Raw genomic sequence first — 27,661 nt, forward strand, 5'->3', positions numbered from 1 at the left:
ATATTCAATAACCTGAAAACCAGCTGATTATAGCAGATATGTTGCAAATAGGACAACTTATAAGATGGAGCTAAAAATAAGTCTTGCATTTGCATGGAAAAATATATAAATATATACTTATATTTAAAAAATACATAATACACTCTTCTAATTGTTACAGATGGATTCTATAATATGTGAGCAACACTGGTCCCCTTATTGTTATGAAGTATCCAGTGGAGAGGTATTTAAAACTAGAGAAATGTAAAAAATAAAAATTCTGTGTCCCTACTCTAGAATGGCAGATATTCCATCCATGGGTTTTAATGAATCCATCAATAAAATAAATTGAAAGGATCCCTGGGTGGCGCAGCGGTTTGGCGCCTGCCTTTGGCCCAGGGCACGATCCTGGAGACCTGGGATCGAGTCCCATGTCGGGCTCCCTGCAGGGAGCCTGCTTCTCCCTCTGCCTGAGTCTCTGCCTCTCTCTCTCTCTCTGTGTGACTATCATAAATAAATAAAAATTTATTTAAAAAAATAAAATAAAATAAATTGAAGATGAAAGAGTTCCAGAAAAAAAATGAAATTTCTAAATAATATAAATAGGTACATGACAACATATAGATTATTAACTCTGTCTTTCCCATTTGCCAAATCTTATTGCCAATAATCATTGCCACCCAAACTGAGTGATTTGTTTCCTAAAAAGTCATGGCCATTTGTATTTGTTTCCCAAATATTGCAATGATTTGCCCCAAGAAAACAAAGTCATCTTGTAACCTGACCCTTGCCTATAAAAATTAATGTGTTAAGGGGATCCCTGGGTGGCTTAGCAGTTTGGTGCCTGCCTTTGGCCCAGGGCGCGATCCTGGAGTCCCGGGATCGAGTCCTTTGTCGGGCTCCCTGCATGGAGCCTGCTTCTCCCTCTGCCTGTGTCTCTGCCTCTCTCTATCATAAATAAATTTAAAAAATATTAAAAAAAATTAATGTGTTAAAAAAGGAAAAATAAAATAAGATGAAATCAGAGAGGGAGGCAAACTCCAAGAGACTCTTAACTATAGGAAACAAACTGAGGACTGTTGGAGGGGCTGGGGTGGGGGACGGGGTAACTGGGTGATGGGTGTTAAGGAGAGTATTTCATGCAATGAGCACTGGCTGTTAATATGCAACTGACGAATCACTGAATTCTACCCCTAAAACTAAGAATACACTATATGTTAACTAAATTGAATTTTAATAATTTTTTTCAAAAAAAGGAAAATATAAATATTTTCCCTAACCTGTTTTTTTAGTAAGAGGCAGTTTTCCTTGAAAAGGTGGATATGACTCAACAGATACAGGGTTAAGGGAAGTGGGATAATGCAAGCAAATAGAAAGACATGTATTTATTTATTAAAGCAATAAACATTACAGTTTGACTGGAACACAGAGTACATTTTGAGGATGTACTGCAAAATGAAAGAAGAAAAAAGCAGGTGTGATTTACTTTACAAGTATACCCAAAATAATGCATGTTGGAATTTAACTGCTGTTAAGTGTTTGTGTCGTGCTGACTAATGAAACTAAAAACATGTTAAAGTCTGTATCTGTAATATGAATAGCAACTAGCAATCAATTTAATTTTTAGGTTCATATATCCGTACAGTTTCTTGCTTAAATCTTGGGATAACTCTAACTAGGAATGTTTTATCATTAAAAAACAAAAAACAAAAAACATGAGACTTGGAAAGTTTTTATACCCTAAGGTGTATGCTTAGAGAGTGAGCTCACGGGTCTCGACAATAAAGCAAGGCTTAATTTAAATATTCTCCTAAATTGATCCATTTGATGAAAATACCTCAAAGATATTTATAAACAAAATAGCTTAAATAATATAACGTGTCTTCCTTCGAAATCTAATCAGGAGGTAACAAGGCTTTCCTGCATCAGTGTTTCAATAAACAAAATACATATAGAAAGTTTATAAGGAAAAATCATATAAATATTGTCACTTTGGTGAAGTATCAGTTGGTAATAATATGGTATCAAAACTTTAATTCATACTTGATTGGGGAATTTAAAAACAGATGTAAATACTATGGAAAAGTGCTGCCAGGGACTATTACAAACATTATAATTTAGTTGGTATTTTAATACCAATCTCACCATCTAAAATGTCAGGAAAAAGAACATGGTTTAAGTTGCAGCTGGAGAAAATCAGATAACAAAATAAGATAGGGTTTTATCCAGTTAAGAAATTAATAGCAATGAGCAAAAAAAGTTATGGGAATTCCTCCCTGGAGATGTTTAAGAGCAAGATAAATGTCCATCTGCCTAGAATAGTTTCCGTGTGGTTTGCCTGGTGGAAGAGGAATAGGATCTGCTAATTTGCAAAATTTTCACAGCATCAGTTTCATATTGTCAAGATGCTGCCTTGAGCATATTTACCCAATCCACAAGATTAGGGTAAGTGCTTCCAGTGGAAATCTTCTGATAACTGGAATTTGCTCTGAATGAGGCCTGAATGTGGTAAATCCAATAAACTTGTTACAGTGCATCAGACGGGGCATTTAGACAGCTCTATACAAAATATCGTCATATCGCCGTAATGCGGCTAAAGAACATATTTCTTCTGTCTAGCTTTTTTTTTTTTTCCTCTTTTATTCTCTGAATGAGTTGGAACAGTAGCCATCCACCATGCAGGATTATCCACATTGTAAATGCATGCAGCGGAACGATAAATAGGACAAAGTACTGCACCTCTCCTTCCCACGCTGAATAGTAATAATGTTAATATTAATATTTATGGGCTCTTACCGAGTTATTACTTGGTGACTGATGGTTACCTTTAATAACAATACGAATTAGAATTTACCCTCAGTTTTAACATATTTTACCAGGCATCTTCCTTGACCTTTAGTGATAAAACTGATCTTCATACAAAGCCCCAAGAAACTATTTTTTAACAATGTCTTTTGAGCTATGTATGTTTTAATTACAGAAACATGCCTTTTAGCTGTAAAATTCTGTGAAACTGTAGCTATGAGCCTAATTAACAAACAAACAAACAAAACATCTAAACACACTGTGGTATTTCAATATTGCTCTAACGGTCTTTGACACTGTCACATGGAAGGCAGTGAGAAGAGTAGGAATTAATTCTCACTTTGCCCGGCTTCTTTGATAGATTCTAACTTCCTCAGTCTACCCTTGTCCGTTGCGACTCAGCAAAAACATAACCAACATCCTTGAAGATTCCTTTAGATCCTCTTTCAGGAATTCTTTCCTACCGATTCCCCCCTGAGGACCTCAGGCAGTATTTTTTATCTCTTTCTTTCCTGTGCACCGAGAGCACATAATATCTTGTTTATAAATCAGAGTCTGGTGTATATTTAGTGCTTTCTGCTATATTTGCTTTTCCTTTTTATTAGCCCCATGTCTAACTGACCCATAGTACACTAAGATCTATCATTTAAAAAAAATTATTTATTTATTTGAGAGAGAGAGAGAGACAGAGACAGAGACACAGGCAGAGGGAGAAGCAGGCTCCATGCAGGGAGCCCGATTTGGGACTCGATCCCAGATCCCGGGGCTGAAGGCAGACGCTCAGCCGCTGAGCCACCGGGCATCCCTACACACATGGATCTATCCTACCCATGACCAATATTGTGAATTACTTTATGTTATACTTTCTGATCTTTTTACAACACCTTTTTCAAGAGTTAGCTTCTAGCAGTTGATTAGTGCATACGTAGAGAATGAAATAATACACTCCGTTTCATAGCATTTACCAAAAGGCCTTTCATTTATCTTCTTTCCCGAAGAACCACGTCAAACCCAAGCAATTATCATATTCATTTTACAGAAGCAAAACTAAGACTCAATGGAGTTTATGGACTTGTCATGTCTACAAATCCAGTAAGTAGCAAGATTCCAAGACTCCAGTCCTAAACTCATCCCACCGTATACATATTAACTGACTTTAAATTAGGAGGGAAAATTATGCATGTGGGGGAAAAAAATATTTTCAAACTGTGAAATCAATATTGCCTTCTTCATTACAAAATGGCTAGCATCTCATTTTTCTTTTTATCTCTAAATTTCTAAAATTACAATCTTTAAGGATAAATGAAGAGGACATAAAGAGGAATCCCATCATGACTGGTATCTCATTCCCAAATGTATCCCTAAATATGGAAGATGGGTTACTTATAGATGTGGATTCCCTGAATATCTTTACTAAGAAGATTAAAAACCACCTGTTTTAAGGATTTAGAGAAAATACTATTGTAAGATTGCAAATGGCATTCCCAGAGGGTGGTCAACTGTAGCCAAGACTATCATTTTAGGTAACATACAGGCGACTTAAGTTGGGGCTGTATTAGGATCTTTATATGGTTCTAACCAGACATAGTATCCAAAGTAGTTTTGAACACCTTATGTCTCAAAATCTACCTGAAGACTTCCTCAAGCTGTAGCAAGAGAAGATAAAAAGAAAGCAAATAAAATCCTCTTCACATGTAAATATTCATGAAAACCTAGGGCCAGAATTTTAACACACTTATATCTAGATGTCTATATTTCTCTTTCTTTGCCTGTACATTCAGAAAGTGTACATTTAACACAAAAATCACTTACACTGAGGAGAAGATGCAGAGACCAAAACTTGTAGCTCTATGAACAGTCAACCTCTTTGATGACAGGAAACATCTGTCTCCCTTTCCCTACTGGAAAAATAGTGTTGTATCCCACCATGGAGAATGCTGAATATAAGTTAATTCTTGAAAAGTGCCTGCACTGTTTATCACTAGCTAAGAAATATTGAATTCCTGATAGTTAATCTCAGCACACAGGGCTTTCCGCACCCCCCACCCCACATTCCAAACTAATGTCAAAGCTGAGCACAACACTTTATGTCCTAGCATTTGCAGTCAATCAAAAACAAACATTTTCAAAGGCTTATGCTGTATTTTAGAATTTATAAAGATATACATTGACAAAATTAGGATTGTCACTGAAATCTTAAATCTGATATGTATCCTCAAAGCTACAGGCACTTGCAAAAAAACCACTTCTACACAAGACACTAGATTTATAAAGGGAAAATTTAGAAGCACAGTTTCCTTTTACTTGGTGCTTTTTTTTCCTTCTAGAGAGGGCTATACACATATTCTTTCATAAAGATATGAGGGGAAAATACGTAAGAAAAATATTCACACAAAGGGAAAGACATAATTTTCTCATTCTCATACTTTTGGCATGTAATGAAAACAGTGATCTAAACGTGATTTAAAAAAAAAAAAAAGCTATAGCTCCAGGCTCCAGGCATCTCTAACAAGAAAATGTTATCTACTCTTTCCAGAAAAAAAAAATAGTTTATATTCTGCATTTTCAATAAACACCGATAACAACAGAAAAAGGAGTTTACTGACATATGCTGACAGGAACAATAAAAAAATACAATGTGAATACCTTTTAATCAAATCATTTCTTGAGATTTCACAAGATTAAAAACAAAGTTTGAAGAATGAATTTGGTAACAACTTCAGATTCAAGACATCTTTTACATGAGAATATCTCCAGATACCTTGTGAAAACAATTTAAAACTTATGTTACAAGCTCTCCTAAGCAAGCCTAAAGATAAATAGGCCTTTCACTTTTTATTCTGACACATTATTCAATATAAATTTAACTTCGAAAATAGATAACTTGAAAACAATAGTATAGATTAGAAAAAAAAATACTTACAAATTTTTAATGTCAACTGCCCCACGGAAAGCCTTCCTTGGAATTGCCTGAATTTGGTTTTCACTGAGATCACTAAGAGTGAGAAAAAAGAAAAAAGGTCAAGTTATAAAATATTGTTTAAAAACTATTTTAATTAATATGTTTGACAAATGATAGAACATCTTAAAAAAAAAAAAGCTGAAACGAATCCTACCAGGATCATAATTAAATCCCTATCTTTATTTTTTTTTAAATCCCTATCTTTAGATGTAATTTCTAATACAGATAATTTATATTTATAATATAAATTGAAAGGCTGAGCCAAATGGTTTCTTAAAGTACATTTCCAGATCTTTAATTTCATAATAAATTATAAAATATGATGCTCTTAAATTTGAGTTGATCTAATTCTGTGTAATAAACTATTTCTTTAAAAACAAACAGTAAATTGTTCACGACTCCGCTTCAAGAGGTTCTTAAGTTTTAGACTTGATATTTCTCCAACATCACTGGCATAACTTACAAAGTATATAGGAAAGAAGTCCATTTTTAACATTCTAGAGAAAAGTGGCCAAAAGCTGATAAAACCTGGGCAATATGATTAAGCTTTCACAGCGCTTTAAGCAATCTTGAAAATGGAACATGGCAATATTGGCCCAACAATAAAACCAACAGTTCCCGCATGAAATATTAACAGCAGGTTGATTTAAAACCTTCTTTAAATAATTCTATTTAAAACCATAAACACAGACAGTCTATATTTGCATTTTAATTTAATTGGGAAATACATTTTAATCAAGGGGGGAACACTCTTTCAGTTGAAATGAGAAGTTTGTAAAAAAATCACTCATCTCATGAAATGGATCATTATTTTCTTCCCCTCGGAGTTCAGATGCAATTCTATGAGCTCACATAGTATTAGCCTTAACAAGCAGGATATAAATATACATGCAGGAAATGTCACTAAAGGCAGAAAATGCTCATCTAATTTTAAGTCACACTACCACACAGCAGATGAGATATCAAATAAATACATTATTGAAGTAAACAATGATGGTGCTAAAATTATCTTTAAAAATCCAAGATAGCTAATACTCATTAAGAAAGATGAAGCTACTAACCACGCGTGCAGAGCTGATGAAAACAGAGCCATTTTCCAATCTGTAGAGGCATGTTGGACGGACTCATCCACATCCTCTCCCCTAACGCTTATGACCAGAGCTTGTTGTTCTCATACTTAAGGCCACGCAATAGAGATCATTGGCAGATAGAGAGATTTAGTGTGTGGTCTTGACCTCATTAGCACCAAGTTTTAAACAACTGAGATTTGCATTCATATCTCAATATCTGCAATGTGCAAATAAAAAAAATGTGTGCTAAGCAATTTGTAAAGAAATAAATGCTAGTCTATTTAAGGAGGAGAGGTCTTTAGAGAGAGAGAGAGAAAAAAAAGGAAAACACATATTTTATTTCAAACAGTAAATTTACAATATGTGCTTATGTAGGAGTTAAGGCAGTCATCCATTCCCTAAGTGCCGTAGCTCCGTTACTGCTTTCAATAGTTTCAGTATATCCCTAAGAGTAATAAAACTTCATTTCCTTAAAAATTGCTTATTTCTCCAGCTTGTCATTGATTCAGACTGACTTCCTTCCCTTAATTACATCAGGTTAAGAATGTTTAACAGCGTATATTTAACAGCCTTGATGCTGGAAACAGTGTTGAAAGGAGGCTACCCAGCAAGGAGAAAGTCAAGAGAAACACTAGAAAAAGAAAACTCAGAATGTAATAAGAAATGAGGGGGCAAAAAAAAAAAAACAAAACCAAAAACATTGAACCCAAGCAAATCTGATTCTGCAATGCTCCATGGGAACCAACAGTGGTGTTGTTACTGCTGTGTCTCTGTCAGTTCAATGTTTGCTCATCACTTGTGTTTTTCTAGCTTCTCCTAAGACAAAGACTGCCTTGGAGGCTGTAGGTGAATAAAAATGGCAGAGCTGTTTTCTTCAGGTCTTGCCTGCTTTCCAGGCTTTGCAGTCTTCCCATCCAGCCGGCGAGGGCCAATTTGTTCACTGCCTACAGTCTCAGCTCTACTCAGTCTCCAGGCACAGTTGTCCCTAGGGCGGTGTTCTCAATGGGAGAGGGTGCGGTGGGAGGAAAGTCAGAGGGACGTATTTCGGTGGTTCATAGAGATGCCACTGGACAATGTGAAATGCACAGTCAGAAGACCATTTCTTCTAAAATGGATTTTAGTATCAGCTTCTGAGTCCCATAGATAGAATTCTAGGACGTGGAAGGGTTTTATACTGCTAACATTTACCAATCTTTTCATTTTATGAAAGAACGAGAAGCTGTCAGCGGTCAATCTCAGAGCCTCTTTGCTCCTCGAGGTCAATGTGTGGCTGCCCCCCCCCCCCAACTAGACTGCTTCCCAGACTCTGCTTTTGTGTCCAGTCCACCAGGGCAGGAAACTTCAGTTCTAGATCACAGGATCCTTCCATTAAGTGGACTTTGTTCATCAGCGACAGGAGAGAGAAACTTAACACATTTTCAGTACCTACAGTATGCAATTGTTAATTATTTTGGAAATAATATATCATTAATTACGATCTGTATTTCCTTGAATCCCCATAACCATCCTGCCACATTAGGCAACATTATCCTGGTTTTATAGGAAATGAGATTAAACTTCAGAAATGTAAGATAGTACTGCTACACAATGAGACAAATTGTGTAAGAAATACGGATAGATACCAAGTTAGGATTTGAGGAATTCTAAAGATGATACAAGGGGCTACTTAATCCATTTCAATATGTCCTTCCTGTGCCCCAGAACTTAAAAGGCTTTTCCTTAACTTATCCTAGCCTCTGGTCTATGTCATTTGAAAAGTGATGGATTAGACTGTGTTATTACAATGACTCATATTTTCTATACATAATTAGGGGGAGGTCACCAGTTGCTTCAGTGCAACGTATATTCATTTAAGATCTACTACATGTAAGATATCGGCTGATGTTGCAGGATTACTGAGCTGAGTAAGGCCCATTTCCTGGCTTCAGGAATTTTCAAATCCAGTAAAGAAGATAAGTAGCTAAATAGAGGACCAATTGAGAGATTTAAACAAATTATTGTGTCTAAAAAAAAGCAAGCTAGCCCAATAAGAAATAACACACTGTGAATGTATCAAGATGTAAAGGTGAAAGAGTAGAGGACAGCACTACTAGTGAAATAAATGGCATGAGTGAAATATAAAAACAGAACTTTTTAGGAGAGGAGCCTTTGATCTAATATGCTCAGAAGGTACAATATACACAGTGGAATAATAGGAGATGAGGTCAGAAGGAAAAGTCAAAGTGATGAGTTGATTTTTTGAGCAGTGAATTCTTATTTCAGCACACAACGGTGGGGAGGGAAGTGTGGTAGACAGGAGCAGGACAGGGGCTGTACCTTGGATAAATTACATTGGCAACGGGATTTAAGATGAATAGATGGAGTCAAAGACTTGAGTTTGGAAAATGAGATACAAGACCTCTTGATAGTTGGGGAAAGGCTGGTGAGAACATCAAGCAGTAATAACTACTAACAACGTATCGCTTGCTTACCATGGGCCAGTTAGTAGCAGCAGCATCTCCCACTATATAGATAGAAAAGGTGAAGAAGACTAAGAGTGTCATCAGAGATGCATGAAGAATCAAAACTCAGAAGTGGATCGTATGTGGATATAGATTCAGCAAGAGGGAGAGGGGAGGACACCGAAGTTACTTTGAGCTTAGATTAAAGGTAGTGTTAATAAAATTGCGAAATTCAAAGAGCAATTCGCAACTTCCATTATGAGTTTGGTTTTGAAAGTTTCTCAATCCAGTTAGAAAGATGTGATATCACATATCACCTAGTTTGGTGACAACAAAGATAGTATATGGTAAATAAAACACAAGTGGCAACTGAGAAAGGTGGTCCAGATCAAAGAAGTCAGTCACTGGAGGTCAGATTGATTCAAGCCACTTTCAAAACAGAGTGTTTTTTTTTTTTTTTTTAAACTTTGATGAAAATGACAGAGAGCTCAGTAATTCTCAGCCTTCAATATTGGGGAAAGGGATGGTAGGTAGTAGGTGGCAGGAATCCAAGAAGAGAGCCATCATGTCAATGGAATTAAGAGCATAGACCACAGACCTGGGCTGAGATGGACTATCTGCTGTTGATTAACCACGTGCCCCTAGAAGAATGGCTTACCCTTCTGTGCCTCAGTTTCTTCCTCTGCAATTGGAATGAGTTCCTACTGCATAGGAATTCAATGAGTTCATACTCCTGAAATGAGCACAAAAGTACCTGTACATAGTAAGCACCATGGAGGTGCTGGTTATATACGTGTTACAAGTGTTTCAATCAGACACTGGTTATGTCCTCCCGAGTGTACTACTTTGTTCCTTGGAGACCACTGCAGGCAATGTGAGACATTACGGATGGGAGTGCACTGCTCTGTGAACTGTGGGGAATGAGAAAAATGAGTCAGAACTACTGAGTTAGCAGGATGGAGCTGCCAAGGGAAGAGTCTGTAATTATATCACCAGGCAGTAAAGTGTAAAAATGTGTTTCAGAGTAGGAAAATGGCTTGATTGGAGTTGATTTTTAGGAAGATTAATCTGGAGATTGAATTTTGGTGCAGGCAGAGAATCGGTATTGGGCAGTGTTGGTGGAGAGAGCAGTGGGTCCAGTTAACTAGAAAATTCTTTTTGATGGGTATTAAGCAATAAATTTGTGACTTTGGCTCAGGCCCAAATATAAGGTCTTTAATGCAAGTTAAGGTTATTTTAATCTTGGGGAGAGCTTGCAACTACTCAAATTTTCTGATTAAGGAAATAATAAAATACAAAAGTGCCAGGAGTAGGGAAGACACAAGTGCAGTAATTGGGGAAATGGGATTGAAGACAAGGAGACGAGTTTGGTTTTATGATATTTAGAACTCAAATAAATGGAAATATATTCCATGCTCATAAGTTGGAAGAATTAATATTGCTAAAATGTCCTTTTTTCTTAAAACTATTGTTAAAGTGTCCTTACTACCCAAAGCATTCTACAGATTCAACTCAATTCCTACCAAAATTCCAATGTCTTTTTTCACAGAAATAGAACAAAACATCGTAAAATTTGTGTGGAACCCCAAAAGACCCCAAATAGCCAAAGCAATCTTGAAAATAAGGACAAAACTGGAGGTATCATACTCCATGAATTCAAACAATATTACAAAGTTATAGTAATCAAAGCAGTATAGTGATGGCATAAAGACAGACACATATACTAATGTAGCAGAAGAACCCAGAAATAAACCTATATACATATGTCCAATTATTCTATAACAAGGGAGCCAAGAATATACAACAGGGAAGGATGGATGTCTCTTCAATAAATGGTATTGTCAACTGGACAGCCACATACAAAAGAATGAAACCAAACCTCTATATTAGACTATACACAAAAATCAATTCAAAATGGATTAAAGATGAGCCTAAGACCTAAAACCATAGATTCCCAAGAAGAAAATATAGGAGCTGAGCTCCTGACATCAGTCCTAGCAATGATATTTTTTGGATTTGACACCAAAAGCAAAGGCCACAGAGGCAAAAATGCATAAGTCTAGACTATATCGAACTAAAGAGCTTCTGTACAGCAAAGGAAACTATCAAAATAAAAATGAAAGGCAAAAGGCAACCTACAGAATGGAAGGAAATATTTGCAAATCATAACCCATCATAAGGGGTTTCTATCCAGAGTATATAAAGGACACATACAACTCAATAGCAAACAAAACAAAACAAAAAACTAACAAAAAAACCCCCAATATGATTAAAAATAGGTATCTTAGCCGTATGACCTATCACACTGATTGTTTTGTGAATATTAAAACACCCTTGCATCCCAGGAATAAGTCCCATTTGATCATGGTATATGATTTTTAAGGATATTGTTAGATTTTGTTTGCTAATATCCTGCTGAGATTTTTGGCATCTATATTGAATAGACATTGTTTTTCGTAAAGAAGACACACAAATGGCCAACAGGTGCATGAAAAGGTACTCAACGTCACTATACACATCAAATGCAAAGATAAAACCCAAACGAGATACCCCTCACACCGGTTAGAATGGCTGCCAACAAAAAGACTAGAGGATGAGGTGAGGATGTAGAGAAAAGGGGATCCTGCACACTGTCTATGGCAATATAAAGTGGTGCAGCCACTGGGGGAGAACAGTGTGGAGTATCCTGTCCGAAATCAAAATAAAACAACTGTACAAACCCAGCAATTCCACTTGCGGGTATGCATCCAAAGGAAAGGGAATTGGTATCCCCAAACAGTATCTGTACTCCCAAGATTACTGCAGAGTTATTTACACTGGCTAAGCCATGAAAACAATCTAAACGTCCTTTGGTGATTAAATGGATAAAGAAAATAAGGATAGAGAAATGAACAAACTGAAAGGATACAACAGATTATTATTCAACCATAAAAACGAAGGGAAATCTGTGTTTTGGGAGAACATGGATGGACCCCGAGGGCATTATGCTAGGTGAGACAAGTCAGAGAAAGACAAATACTGGATCACTGTATGATCTCACTTATATGTGGAATCTAAAGAAAACCCCAGAACTCATATACACAGAGAACAGACAGGGTGTAGACGGAGGAGGGGGGGGGGATGGGGAAAATAGGTGAATATTGTCAAAAGGTACAGACTTCCAGGTTATGATTAATAAGTTCTGGATATATAATGATTATAGCTAATGATACTATACTGTGTGTTTGGAAGTTGCTAAGGCAGTAGATCTTAAAATTTCTCACCCAAAGAAAAGGCTTTGTAACTGTGTGAGATGATGGTTATTAGCTAAACTTAGTGTCGTAGTCAATTTTGCAATAAATATATATATCAAATCATATCTTACATATCTTAAATTAATAAAATGCTGTCTGTAGTTACATCTCAATAAAACTGGGGAAAACGCCACTCTCAATAAAAGACTATTTATTGCAAGTACTCAGACATCATAATTTGAGATTTTTTTACAAAAACTAAAAATATTGAACATCTTGAATTTGAGAGCCTGGTTTGTTCACTTTCCAAGATGACAAGGAAGTGAAAAGAGCTGGAAAAGCTGATTCCGAAGTTAATCTTGATAAGAAAGACATGAATGAGGGTGAACATAAGTGGTTCCAATGGAAAAGGTTCCACGTTCCTGGTATTTGCACAACTGGAAATATTCAGGGCCCCTGAGGCAGGCCTGAGTAGTGGCCCTCATGGTCATCAGCCAGGGAACCCTGGGGTTTCCCACTTTAGATCCTGCCTCCCTCTGCTACATCCAACCCGTTCCCAAAACTACTTCCATAGGGTCTCCAGTCGAGTCCCCTCCTGTCAGTCTCCACTGCCATAGTCTCTGGGGGGACAGTCAGCACCAGTTTGGACACAAATAAGATGCCAAACTCCTCTCTGACTTCATTGATGATCCTTCCCAACACATCCAGTTTTGTTGCCACAATTGAAATCGTATCAAACCACTTCCTCCTGAAGTCTTCCTCATCTCAGTTAAGGAGACACCATCCTTACAGTTTTCAGTCCAAAACCTTTGCAGTCTCCCCCTGTAATTCCATAATCTTCCACAGCCCACATCAACCCATCAGCAAATCGTCTTGACTCTCTTCAAAATAGATCCACAATCTGACCAGAGTGCTCTGAGAAGCACCTCTGCTTCCCTGACAAAGCCACCATCCCCCCTTGTCTGGGGGATCTTAATACCCTTGCAGCTATCACTCTGTGTCTCCCCTTGTCTTCCCATAACCATAACTCGCCACATCACTGATCAAAACTTCACTGATGTCCCATCTCACCAAGATGTGATATCACATATCACTTAGTTTGGTGACAACAAAGATAGTACAAAGCATCCCAAAGGCCGACCAGACTCCAAAATACGCTGGTTGACATACTATCTTTGACCTCATCTCTTCCTCCTTTTCCCTTATCCACCCCATTCTGTAGCCCCACTGGCCTCTTGAGTTTCCTGAACTGAACTCACCATTCTCTCACTTAGGGGCTCCCCTGATACTTTTTCTGCCTCTATTTCCACCTCAGATCGTCATTCACAAATTCACCTTTTCTAAAGTCATTTTTCCAAGTCTTTCAGCTTTTGCACAATTATTTTGTCTGAAGCACCTAGTTCCTAACACCAAAAGATGGAGAGTTAAAAATTGTTCAAGACCCAGAGCAAACAGCACCTCCTTCAGCATAGATTTTCTCCAATCTCCCCGCTGAGCCTAGTACCAAGATCTCTGAAACCTGTTAGCTATGTGGTGCTGTGCAAGGCACTTAGCTTCTTCTTCCATTTGCTCATCTGAAAAATGAGCTTGTATAAACATCTCTTAGGGCCAATCTGTGGTCCAAACAACAACATTGTTATTAATACAAATTACCATTTAAGTAATTAAATATCATTTAATTATTGCATAACTATAAAACACAACCAATTATTATTGGTGAGTCAGTCACTCCCTCTTCTGTACTCTGTAGGTGAGTTGCACACACCTTTATTATAGCATTTCAAAAATTTCAGTTGAATTTTTTTTCCTTAGATGACTGTCTCCTGCTTGATAATATGATAAAAAGCAGGGTTTTTTAAATTTATTTTTTATTGGAGTTCAATTTGCCAACGTATAGTATAACACCCAGTGCTCATCACCCCAAGTGCCCCCCTCAGTGCCCATCACCCAGTCACCCCAACTCCCCGCCCACCTCTCCTACCAAGGCAGGGGTTTTAGTTCATTTTATTTCTACAGAATTCTCGCCAAATGGCAGGCATTCAGTAAGCAAAGGTTTGTGTAAAGGAGATTGAGACCGAAAAAGAAGTTCTAAAGAAAAAACTTGCAAAACATGGCAACTTGCTAGACGGATACGGATAAGAGATAGAGCTTATTATGCATAAGCCTGCGGTGGAAGCCCTGGTAAGCAGCAAAATCTAATACTGCAGACTCAGTGAGGGGAAATAAGGAAATAAAACTGGACTTCTAAGAGGACTTTTAGACATACTGGTGTCGTGGCAACACAAGAGGGGTGACTCCACCACCATGTTCCACAAAACAATGGACATATGTTCCACAAAACAAATGGACCAATAAAGAGGTCAGAGAAAGAAATACAGACTACAGCATCCTTGGGCCATGCTGGGATGACCGTACAGCGCACATCTGCATCTCCTCTCTCACAGATCTCCAACTTGCAGATTATTGTCCCCAAGAAGCAATGCTAAGTGTGCTCAAGGTTTCGCTACTTGCAAGTGGGAAAGTCAGCTGAGATCTCCCACCCTGCCTTCTGTTCTTGCACTCGTGCGTTCAAAAGTATTTATCGACAGCATAAAGTCTGATATAATCACTGCTTTGGGATAGTTTGGTTTTTATGCTATGGTATTTTTTAAAGATTTATTTATATGAGAGAGAAAGAGAGCGAAAGAGAGAACATGTGTGCAAACATGAGAGGGAGGGGCAGAGGGAGAGAGAATCTCACGCTGACTCTGCGCTGAGCAGAGCTGGATGCGGGGCTCAGTCTCATGACCCTGAGATCACGACGTGAGCCGAAATCAAGAGCTGGACACCTAACCGGCCGTACACCCAGGTGCCTGTACAGGGTGTTTTCCGCCACCAATGTGACTATGGCTTTTTAATAAGCAGGGCTGTCTCTTCTACATATGTCCTTTCTCTTCCAGGTCTTAATGTATCCCATACAGAATAGATTCCTTTATCATTGTTTGTCAAGATGCACGAATGGTCACTTTTTAGTTGTTTCTTCAGTAAAAATTGTTTTGCTACTCAGAACTTGCCGTAACTTCCAGTACTCAGTAACCAAAGCTTCATCGAACATGATGGTGAGAATGGAGACCTACTTTACTTCCGATGTCCAATATACTTTGATAACAGCGCTTTCTTTCTCTTAATAAAAAGTGTCCATGGAAGTTTTTTTATTTTATTTTTTACTTTTATTTTTTTTTTCATGGCAGTTTTTTTTTTAACACAACTTACTGACAATTGTAAATCTCTGTAGAAATTTAAGTGTGAAGGGTGCGCACTTTAGAACTGATGAACTTCGTTAATACTCAAACTAACATTCATTGGGCAGTTGCTAACTGCCAGACAACACACTTGATTCATTTAAATTTTTCTATAAAAAAAAATAAATAAATAAATAAATTTTTCTATAATCACATCAGGATCTACTGTTTTATTTTAATTTGAAGGCAGGGAACTGGTGCTTACGGGGGGTTGGGCTGTGGTCATACAGCCAGGAAGCTCCTGGAGCCATTTGAACTTGGCTCTGTTGTTCTCCAAATCCCACTGGCTTAACCACTACTACTGTCTTGCTTCATACAGAGGAAGCTTCTGGAGATGTCTAGCTTTCTGGCATTATGGGTCCATCACCCTGGAGCTGTGGCTTCAGTGTGGTTTGAGGATCACCATTAGAACCCTCTAAAGAGATTGTTAAAAACAAGACTTCTGAGCTCCACTCCAGAAATACTAGATGGACTCTTTAGGGGAGATGTCCAATAACTTGTGTTTTTAACAAGTCTCCTAGGTAACTGTTAGGCCCTTTGTCTTTGAACCCCACATTAGTAGCTTGCTGGGCCATCTCTGATAAATATGATCTTCCAGCTTCTGGTGTTTTAAAATTTTTTTTTTTAAGATCTTATTTATTTGAGAGAAAGAGAGAGAGACAGCTTGAGCAAGAGGGACAGATGGGGAGGGAGAGAGAGAATCTCAAGCAGACTCCACACTATGCATGGAGCTTGATGTAGGGCTTGGTCCCAGGACCCTGAGACGATAACCCGAGCTGAAATGAAAGTCAGACGCTTAACCGACTGTGCCACCAGATGCCCCACAGCTTTTGTTTGTTTGTTTGTTTGTTTTAAAGATTTATTTATTTATTTATTCATGATAGACACAGAGATTGAGAGAGAGGCAGAGACACAGGAGAAGGGAGAAGCGGGCTCCATGCCGGGAGCCCGACGTGGGACTCGATCCCGGGACTCCAGGATCGTGCCCTGGGCCAAAGGCAGGCACCAAACCGCTGGGCCACCCAGGGATCCCCTTTTGTTTGGTTTTTAAACATGGTGCTCATTTATGTGCATCCAGTGGGAATGCCAACAGAGATTTAAAAATGAGAAGCACCATTAAAACCACGACTATATATAGTTCTTTGGACAAAGGAGAAGGTTGGATAAGAAAAGCCATTGTTTTTTCAATCATTGTGAAATACATGTAATAAAAATCTCACAACTAGGATACTAATCTTGAAAAAATAAATAATTCAAAATGTAAGTAATTTTCACCCTTTTCATTTCTTCTCTTCAAAACAGTATCCATAATTCTGTTTCATATTAACATAGGGCTTTCCAAGTGGTATTTAAGCCACCATTTGGGCTTAAAGCACTCCCATTACGTGTATTGAAGGACATACCTAATGGTGTAGAGCCATCAGCTAATGACAAGTTCTGAAAGTATACAGCAAGGACAACAACAGAAACCTCCCTTTGTACTTTTTATGAGAAGAACCATTGAGTAGTGACCGATGTTTTAAGAAAACTTGTTTTGGGTCATATCTAAGCATAGAGGTAAAAGCACAATGGGCTGAAAACACTTCCAGGTGTCTACAGTGGCATCCTGGAGGGTGGTGTCCTGGGACCGACCTGGAATGAGGTTTGGGTAAAATTCCTTAGCGCCACTCCCTAAAACCATGTGACCTGATCATAGGATCTTAGTCAAACTACTGAGATCCTTCACATCATGTTTTATTTTCCCTAACTCTAAAGAAACCACCAAGGCTCACTGTGTCACGGTTATTGTGAGGACTGAACCACCTGAAGGGATGAAGTGCCCAGCCCACGCTTAACACACAAAGGTGTGCACACGTTACTTTCCTGCAGTTCCATTAGCTCAATTCAGGTCACTTCAGCAATCATTTGTTAAAAGCAGAGTGTGCTGAGCACACTGCTAGTTCTCAGAAATAAAAGGTAATAATACATGTCTGCTCTCAAGAAGCAGACGGGTGAGGTAATCATCATGCTACTGAACCAACAAAAATATCAGTGGGAAAAATACTCAAAGTCCCAAAAGAGCAAAGGAGGAAATACTCCCATTTTGTCATTGCTTGGACTGTTGGGATGGTAGATTATAGTAAAAAGCAAATTAGACAAGCAGCAACAACGAAAGACCTCTGCTGTGGCATTTCTTATGTTCAGGTATGGATTCACGGAGTATAGACATAGACGCATACACAATCTAATACACATGCATTTCCCCCCCCCCCCCATCAAGCCTTTGTACATGTATTTTCCTCTGCCTGGAATATTTACATGTTGTCTTTCACATTGTTCCTCTTCTTGTCCCTCTGGGGCAGAATTTAAATATTCTCTTTTCTAAAAATCTCTGAAATATCCTAATGCTGGAGTAGATTCTCTTTTCTTTTTTTGTGCTCATGTCACATGTTATACTCAACTGATATTCTGGATTATGATCGCTACCTTACTTGGTGACACAGCCCATGAGAGCTAAAGTTCTCTAAGAACAGATACTAAATAATTCATCATTGTATCCCCAATGCCTAATACAGTGCCAGGCTGCGGTCAATAAAGCATAAATAAAATGTGCAAAGCTGATTAGCACACTGGCATTATACTTGTGGACATTTAGGTTCTCAAGCAAATTACTTATTTAACAGGTACCTGATAGTTTCCTTAGGATATATTTTATGAAATATCATCTTCTACTGTGGTAAATTAAGACCATGATGGACTACTTATCCTTTGGCTCCCAAAGAAATGGTAAAATATTGTATGGTAAAAAAAAATAATAATATATATATACATATATATATACACACACACATACACATATAATGATAAAATATATATTTATATTTTATATATATTATGGTAAATATATATATTTTTGTGGTCCAATTGTTTTTACTAAGACCAATAAATATAATGGAATGGCAAAGTTAGAATGATCGTGTTAATATAAATAGCACATATTTTAAATGGAAAACAGTCATTGAAATCCTTTATTCAGCCTAAACTATAGTCTTAGTCTCAGCTGATGAGCTTAAGAACCCTTTAATTCTTTCAATACTGGGTTCTGGGGTGTATGTGAGTTTCATGATTTAGTCAATAAAACAAGACTGCCAACTGAGACATGATCATTTCCTGAACATAACTCCAGCTTTTGCTTCAGGACTCGCACTATTCATTTTCTGAGATGCGTCAAAAATGTTCTCCTATTTTCTCATCAAAATAACTGCAAATATAGCAAGAAAGACCAGGTATGAATACTTGAATAATGATGACGTGCACATGAAAGTTAAATAATGAGGTATAACAAGAGTGAGGTGGCACATAAATCAGGAAACGCTTTCCAAAGAGGAGGATGCTGAGCTGGGTCTTAGGAAACATGATGGAGATGGTTTGGCAAGAAGAAATGGCAAGTTATTTCAAGAGACCAGCGTGGGGAGACAATATGCACAAGTAGATTAAGGGTGACACCAACGGGAGTCTTTACTGCTTTAGGCCATCTTGAATTCTTTTCTTTTCTTTTCTTTTCTTTTCTTTTCTTTTCTTTTCTTTTCTCTTTTCTTTTCTTTTCTTTTTTCTTTTCTTTCTTTTCTTCTCTCCTTCCTTCCTTCCTTCCTTCCTTCCTTCCTTCCTTCCTTCCTTCCTTCCTTCCTTTCTTCCTTCCTTCCTTCCTCCCTCCCTCCCTCCCTTCCTTCCTCCCTCCCTCCCTTCCTCTTTAAGATTTTATTTATTTGAGAGAGCAAGAGACAGACCACAAGCCGGGGGAGGGACAGACTGAAAGGGAGACCATGATCTGAGCCAAGGGCAGATGCTTAACCGACTGAGCCACTCAGGTGCCCTTGAACCCTTTCAGATACCACACTTCAAAACTTGTTTGTTTTGGCTCAACTCTGTACATTAGATACAGTGTTCCTGCCCTAATTTTATCTCTGGATACCCACAGCTGCTCTACCATGCGTGATATTCTTTTGATAATTCTCACAGAATTTGTAGAGACTATGGAAGCAGCTCTTGACTTGTTTTGAACTTGAGATAAAACTGCTTTAAAAAAATGAGAATAGGGACACCTGGGAGGCTCAGTGGTTGAGCATCTGCCTTCAGCCTAGGGCATGACCCCGGGGTCCTGGGATTGAGTCTCACATAGGGCTCCTTCCGGGGAGCCTGCTTTTCCCTCTGCCTGTGTCTCTGCCTCTCCCTCTCTCTCTCTGCGTGTATTTCATGAATAAATACATAAAACTTTAAATAAAAATCAGAATAGATGTATTTTCCTATCACTGCTTTTCTTCCAGATATGTATATCCATGTTGACTGACTTAAATGAGTACCAAATAACATATTTTATATATAATAAATATATATATTTTTTCTAAATGTATGTACGTGTATGATAAAGAGAAGACAAAAAGAGACACAGAGATTAATAAATAGAGAGAAAGAGAAAGCAGAGAGACACAGAGAAAGAAAAGTCTACCATATGCAAACACAGGAATATATAGAGATACGTATTAGTTATGTGGCTATCTTACTTATATCTCACTACCTATAATTTAGGTAGGAAGATTGTTAAATATTATGATCAAAGAAAGTGTTTTTCAGACTTAACTGTACTTCCACTATTTTTAATTTAAAACAACCCTACATTATAACTCCTAATGATAATTCTAGAAGCCTCACTTGAAGCGTTCCTTGGAGTAGTCTCTAGAAAAAAAAAAAATCAAAGGAAATAAAATGAACATCATTGTCAAAGATGTTTATCTTAAGCACTCCTTATAGATCCTCATTTAATTCTTCTATTCCTAAAAAATAAAGACGACTTTCAAGAGTAAGCTTTGAAAAATCAGCACGCCTTGGCTACTTACTTTGTTCCAAAGATTTTTAAAAGGTAGAATGTAATCTAATGGTGCTGAAATACTGCATCAGCTTTTAACAAAAGAGCCAATCCTGCCGTGCTGCTATTTTATTACTCACGACGTATGGTTTCCAGTTGAGTATCCATTAACCTCAGAGTGCAATGATATCATTTTAATTATATAAATTGAAACAGCAATGTATAATACCTATATCATGTAAAAATGGATTCGCTTTATGTGAAAGTGTCTAAACTATCTTTTGCTATGAAGCAATAAATTTGCTTTTGATGGCAAACCTGCCTGTAAATTTAATTACTGGTAATTTTATTTTCCTCCACAGTTTAACCTCTCTTAGAGTCTGACCAGGAATATCATAAATCTGTACTTCCTTGGACTACTTTGGAAACTACTGAGTAATGATAAATGAGTATTTGCCAGATTTTAACTTAGAGAAGCAAATAAATATAAATGTGGGTGGGAAATGACTACGCCAACCTGTAAAAGTCATCACAGCTTAAATCCCCAATTTGTTAAAAAGTACAGTTTACTTAATGCAGCTCACTTCGTTACCGTATATAATCAAATAATACATTTAATGGAAGAGAATTATTTTCATGTGTCTGAGGCTCCAAATAGCTGTGTGAGGAAAAGAAAACACGTCTCCCATAGGAGGGGCTTTTGCATTAGTGCAAGAGAAACACAAGTTTATGTGTAGTGCAGTCTCGTGCTATACATTCAAAGAATCATCTGATATTACTGGAATATCTCGAGGTTCACCCCCTCAAGAACTCATGCAAGACTGGGGAGAGGAGGATGGGAGACGTTCCCCATCAATGTTCTCTCCTTCCTGAGAATTCTCTACAAGGCAGCCAGCTCTGAAGGAAGTAGAAAGGAAGCATGGTCGTCAAGGGCAAAAGTTAGCACACGTCAGTGTTAACTAAATGCTACGTGCATCAGGTGAGAACATCACACGCCTCCCTGGGAAAAAGAGAGAAGAGCACAGGGCGTGTCTGAGGGCCTTCCTACCCCAACCAGGGCATCTAGACCCACATCTAGGCCCTGCCACCTGCTGGCGTTGCGACTTGGGCAAGCCGCCCTACCTTTCTAACCCTTCACCCTCTCCATCTGGGAGATGGGGAGAACAAAACCACCTGCTTCCTAAGGCTGCTCCTGGGAAGAGCTGAAATAAAGCTTGTGCAATGCCTGGTGGCGCGCTTGGCGTGGAGCAGGTGCCCGGTGAATGCGAGCCCCGCCTTAGCTGCGGGCCGCCACGTGTGTCTGACTCTGGTCTCCGCATCATGTGAACTTCCAGCGCTTGGACTTGGCCTTGATGGTCTCCGAGATTCATCCTGGATGAGCCATTTATTAGCCCTGTGACCTTGTGTCAGGGCTTTGTAGAAACTTGTTTTCTCACTTCTCTAAACCTCAATTGCCTCATCTCCAAATTAAAACTAATATTTAGATCACATTTCCTAGCGCTGCTGAAAAGATCCTATGAAATATTTAACACAGGACCTCACACATACTAATCATATTCAGCAAGGTTGCGTATTATCATTTCAATGTGGAAATATATACTAGCAAAGAGGATTTTGCAAGATGTACTATAATTTAGGTGGACTTTTAGATGCCAGCTTTATCTATATCAAAGTTCAATTTTGAATAAAATAGAAAAGTCTTTTTTTTTTTATGGTTAAACGCAGGATCTGTGTATTACATTGCTGTCATTATATACCACAATCCCAGTAAGCACTGAGCTATTTTAAGATACATTTCAAATTCAGGAAATTTAAATTCATCATATACAGTTTCTGAATTACAAAGAAGGATAAGAGGTTCATAACCCCTATCCGAGCATGTCATAATGCTCCGATGCAAAAAGCCATTTTATAAATTTTGAAAAGGCCACCTTAAGCTAATGCCTCCACTTAGTGTACACAGCCCCCTTGATTATGCAGCCAGCAGGCCTCCCGAGGAGGTCCGAAGCCGTGCTCTCACAGTGACCAGGATTTCTGAACTGGATCTAAAAGGGAGTCAGCCGCAGGCAGAGAGCCTGCAAAGCCACCTCGGGTTCGGATCAGCGTGTTACTGGGCTGGGGCGGCCTGGGGCATGTGAAGGCGTCCACCCAGCAGCAGGCAGGTGCATCCCATGGCCCGTCCTGCCAGCGGGGAGGCGGCCACCGTGCAGGTGGAACCCGACAAGAGAGGGAGAAGCTGGGGGGTGAAAGCATGAAAGGGGGAGAGCGGAGCAGGGAGCAGGTGACGGGGGATGAGAAGGGGAAATGCTGCACAAGGGGATGTCGAGTGTACCGAGGGGGCTAGAACGGGTGCTGAGCCACTGTCACCGCCCAGCCTGGGTCCTGGAGATCCTAGTGGGGACTGTGTCCACCCCGAAACCCCACACGCCCCGCGTGCCGTGTGCCCCACACAAAGCAGGTCCGCCCCTCTGTGGCCTGCGCCAGGACAGAGCGGATGGGACGACTGACGGGACATCGGCCGGGTCCTGGAGACACAGAAGGGACCACAACAAAGTCCCTGCCCTCAGGAAGCTAGGGCGAAAGGGCTCCCAGCTGGCACTGTGCTGGGTTTGGAAAGATCAAGTTGAGAGTGTGCAACGAAAGGAAGCCCACGTGCGCTAGGACGCCCCCCTACCTCGCCAGTCACAGCTGTCCGCTCCGAACGGCGTCTGTCCCGTGGCGAGAGTATGCAATTAGAGCATCTCATCAATGCTACCTTGACCATGTGAGATTCTGCAATTTTTTTTTTTTAAGTATTTATTCATGAGACACACAGAGAGAGGCAGAGACAGATGGAGGGAGAAGCAGGCTCCCTGTGCGGAGGCCGACGCGGAACTCGATCCCAGGACCCCGGGTCATGCCCTGGGCCGAAGGTAGATGCTCAACCACCGAGCCACCCAGGGGCCCCCAGACTATACAATTTCAATGAGATGTCATCTTCTTGAAAATTTCTGATGCAAATACTTTTTTTTTTTTTTTTGCCAGCTGTCAGTGGGTAGTTTGACCCACACTTCACCGAGTCTCTCTGAATGACGTCCGTCACAGTATTTGGGTCTCCCCTGGTGGAGGACTGCGCTCCAGCACCACTGACCCTTCCATTCACTTAAAACTGTTTAGATGGCAGAGGCCACCCAGACACAATTTTGCTGTGTAAGTCAACCTCCTGGCTGCCAAATCAATTGTGTCCCCACCACTGTTCCAAAAAGGCACTTAAATCAATTTGCTACCACAGAGCCGCACGGAACGACAGGTGCATAAGCTACACGCAGTCATTATACACGGAGAATTAGCCCCAGCGGATTCGGGACGCGTGTGTGAGTCCAGTTCTCAGCCTCGGTTGCGCGTCTGCGAGAAATACTCGTTGATAAAGTGGGTACGACACACACGTGCCACTTACGTGTTGCGTGACGAGTGGGAAATTAACCTGCAGAGTACGAATCATCTTCTTTGCACAAGATCCTGGAAAATGTCACACATCCTAACGAAATTCAATGACCCGTTGTGAGTCCTGGCTCATGTTTTTTTGACTCGTAGTATTTTTTTTAGCTGCATTAGCCAGGAGCATAGGGACCATCTGCAGAGGCAGCAGTGACCTAGATTTTTTTTTTTTTTTTTAAGTTGGTGGATAGAGGCGCCTGGGTGACTCGGTGCGGCGGGCATCTGACTTCAGCTCAGGTCCTGATCGCCGGGTCCTGGGATCCAGGGCTGCTGAGCAGGGAACCTGCTTCTCTCTGTCCCTCTGCCCTCCCCCTGCTCCTGCGCGCTCTCTCTCTCTCTCAAATAAGTAAAATCTTCAAAAAATTTAAAAAGTCAGTGGATTAATTCCAAAGAAATTATAACCTTAACAATGAGGGCAATATGTAAATTTTTTAAAATTTCATTTATTTATTCCAGAGAGAGGGGAGAGCGAGTGAGCGCCCAAACACGAGCAGAGGCAGAGGCAGAGGAAAAAGCAGGCTCCCCGTGGAGCAGGGAGCTGGGCCTCAACCCCAGGATGCTGGGATCAGGACCTGAGCTGAAGGCACCTCCCAACCCACCGAGCCGCGCAGGCGCCCCAGCTCTGTGGGGTTTTCATTGATGCCCCTGGTCACATGGGTCGGACCAGAAAGCGGGGCCCACTGAGGAGCGCCTAACGGAGGTGCGGCACCGCGGGGCCGGGAGAGGGCACCAAAGCCAGGTCTGCGGGGCCCCCAGGGAGTGACCCGTGGGCCCAGTGGGAGCTGCAAAGTCACCTGACATTGAAGAAAACAAAATCCTTTGGTGGAGGTTGAAAAAGCTTGTGCTTTTTAGACAAACCCGCAGACCCGTGTATTTTCAAGTTCTTCCTCTCTTGTTCTAGCTGAACTCGACTTGTTGTTGCTGTTAAAACAGGTTATCCTGAGGCAAATACTGGGGCCTCTCTTTTTACTTTTATTTTATTACTCAAGTGAGCCCTCCCACTCATATGGATTTAGACGCCATAGCCCATGAAATTATAAATTGCCAAATGGACAGTGTAACTTGCACTACTATGTTGTAAGAAGTAGCACGACTCCAAACTGAACCTCGGGTTGACCCCCTGGCTTTTCCAGATACACATGATGAGCAAAAGCTGTGACTCCTCATAACATCTTGACTTGGCGGAAAAGCTTGTTAACGTTGGAGGAGAATTTAAGAAATCTGATTTTCATTATTTGTATGATTAAATAGAAAAATCAGCAAACCTAGCTGGATCAAAGCTTTCCTTCATCAGAACCGCAGGTGGACGTTGGTCCGTAGCGCAGATCTTTGAATATAGGACGTGGTCTCCAATCCATCGGAGTGACTCCCGTGGTCTCGGACAGTAAGGGGACAGGATGACACCAGGTTGTGCAGATCCCTTCGGCTCCAGGGATCATCGTTTGCTCTTTCTGATACTAGGGTGATGTACTGTAAGGAATTCAGGTAGAACAAAATGAAAATAGAACTGTAAATTTGTAAAATGAGGCTTAAAATGTAAAGCTCCAACGTGAAGCGTAGCTGTGATGTTCTGTTTATAGTGTCCCAGTCAATGAAACATCGTCCTGCACCATGGGGCGCCCAGTGGGCCCAGGAGGGATGGGACTTCACGCTCGTCCCTGCAGCCTCCCTACAGATAGAGCGGAAGCACTATCATTGCGTGGAGGCACCGGAGAGGCACGATTCTCTAACCGCCTGCTGCAGCAAACAGGGGCATCGACGCAGGACGAAGATTCATTTGTCCAACTGCATTTGATGAAGTTCAGATGTTGTCAAAGGCACTTTTCCTCTATCCAGGAAACCAGTGCTGATGATGGAAAAACCAGGCCACAGGTTCTCGGTTATGGGCTATATTCTTGGCAGGTCTGACATTTCAGATCGTGTTTTCAAGAATTAAAAAAAAAAAAGTACCGAGCCATCAATCCTGAAATAAATCATAGCAGTGGGTTCCAGACTGTATTTTAATTTGTTTGGTAATAGGTATAAATAAGATAGCTTTCACGGTTTTATTTTTATTTTTTTTAATGAGAACAGCTTTATTTTTTATTTTTTATATTTTATTTATTTATTCATGAGAGAGAGAGAGAAGCAGAGACACAGGCAGAGGAAGGAGCAGGCTCCATGCAGGGAGCCCGACGTGGGACTCGATCCCGGGACCCCAGGATCAGGCCCTGGGCTGAAGGCGGCGCTAAACTGCTGAGCCACCTGGGCTGCCCCATGGTTTTATTTTTAAACTTAGACATGCTAGCTTCCATACCTCTTGTGTTTTTCCTATAATCTGTCTGGTGTCTAAATTATCAGTTATTTTGAATTCCTTAATAGTTTAATAGTATTATTGATGTTCCATTTTCTTCTTTTTAAGCAAATCAAAATAAAAATAGGTTTTTATCTCTGTGAATCGGAAAACCATGCAGTAAAATCAAACTTACACGCTGTCCCTTCGTCTCCAATACTCTGAATGGAAATATTCAGTGATTCCCCAGAGACAAAGTTTCCCAATAAATAAAAACTAAACCATGTCTCCAAATGTGCCTGCCTACAGCTCTTTCACGCATACAGACTATCACCATTTTCACCGTTTTTATAATAACAATTACAAGCAGATAAAGTAATTTTCAAGCAAAGCAATGAATCTTCCTAATTCCAAGTCGAAAACGAAACCCCTTCAAGGGATGGCTGAAGCGATTTTTCACCGGGCACTCTTGAATAGCAAGTAATTCTTAAAAATTAACTTGCTCTATGGCTTCTTTTTTGCTTCATTGCAAGATGATGCACTGAGAGAGAGAGGCAGAGACAAAGGCAGAGGGAGGAGCAGTCTTCCTGCAGGAGCCTGATGTGGGACTTAATCCCAGAACCCTGGGATCACAGGTCACGACCAGAGCCAAAGGCAGACACTCAACCACTGAGCCATCCAGATGCCCCGGCTGTATCCTGTGAAGTCAGAAACATCAAATAGAATTCAGAAATATAAAATTATGTCACTCTAGCCATTCTTGGAAAAATATACTTGTTTTTCATAAGGGATGTCATTTATGTTAATATGTAATGGCTTTATTTTTTAACGGATTAATAAACATTTTTAAGTTTCTCGGTTTAAAAAAAAAAAAACACTTCTGGGAGGTTTAAACAACTGAGGCCTCCGGATCACATGAAAGTACAGACTTCTGAATATGCGACCAGGACAGACGGCACGGTTACACCAGCGCACGGTCAGCGCAGCAAGGCTAGTATTTTTGAACGAGGAGGAAACAGGTGGATTTCTCTGGCGTCTCAGAAAGACGGCGGGGAGCGGGTTAGGTCCCACGTACTGCGTGGGTTCCAGATGCTGCTCTGTGGGTTCAGGTTTGGTAAATCCCCAGCCTGTAAAGTTTCCATTCCCTTTTGACTGCTCATTTCTCTTTCTTCAGACTGTTTCTTTACACCTTCCCACCGAAGATGTGCAGACCCCTTCTTTCTCCTCAGATATCCAGAGCCCCAATGATTCTCACTGTATTATTACTGCAAAGTAACTCCTCCTCCTCCTCTTTTCTC

The 27,661-nt window shown here is 39.9% G+C and overlaps 1 protein-coding gene across 5 annotated transcripts in view; it reads right to left on the reverse strand.

Annotated features, from left to right (window-relative positions):
- The window catches only part of SLIT2 (slit guidance ligand 2), a 347,237-nt gene that overhangs the window by 133,599 nt on the left and 185,977 nt on the right, over positions 1-27,661 (reverse strand). For all 5 annotated transcript variants that reach the window (XM_077881285.1, XM_077881294.1, XM_077881275.1 and 2 more), the window contains one exon: positions 5,708-5,779. In XM_077881285.1, coding sequence (XP_077737411.1) covers positions 5,708-5,779 — 72 coding nt within the window. The remainder of the gene's footprint in view (positions 1-5,707; positions 5,780-27,661) is intronic.

This window comes from Canis aureus, chromosome 2 (assembly GCF_053574225.1).
Source record: "Canis aureus isolate CA01 chromosome 2, VMU_Caureus_v.1.0, whole genome shotgun sequence".
Taxonomy (NCBI): Eukaryota; Metazoa; Chordata; class Mammalia; order Carnivora; family Canidae; genus Canis; species Canis aureus.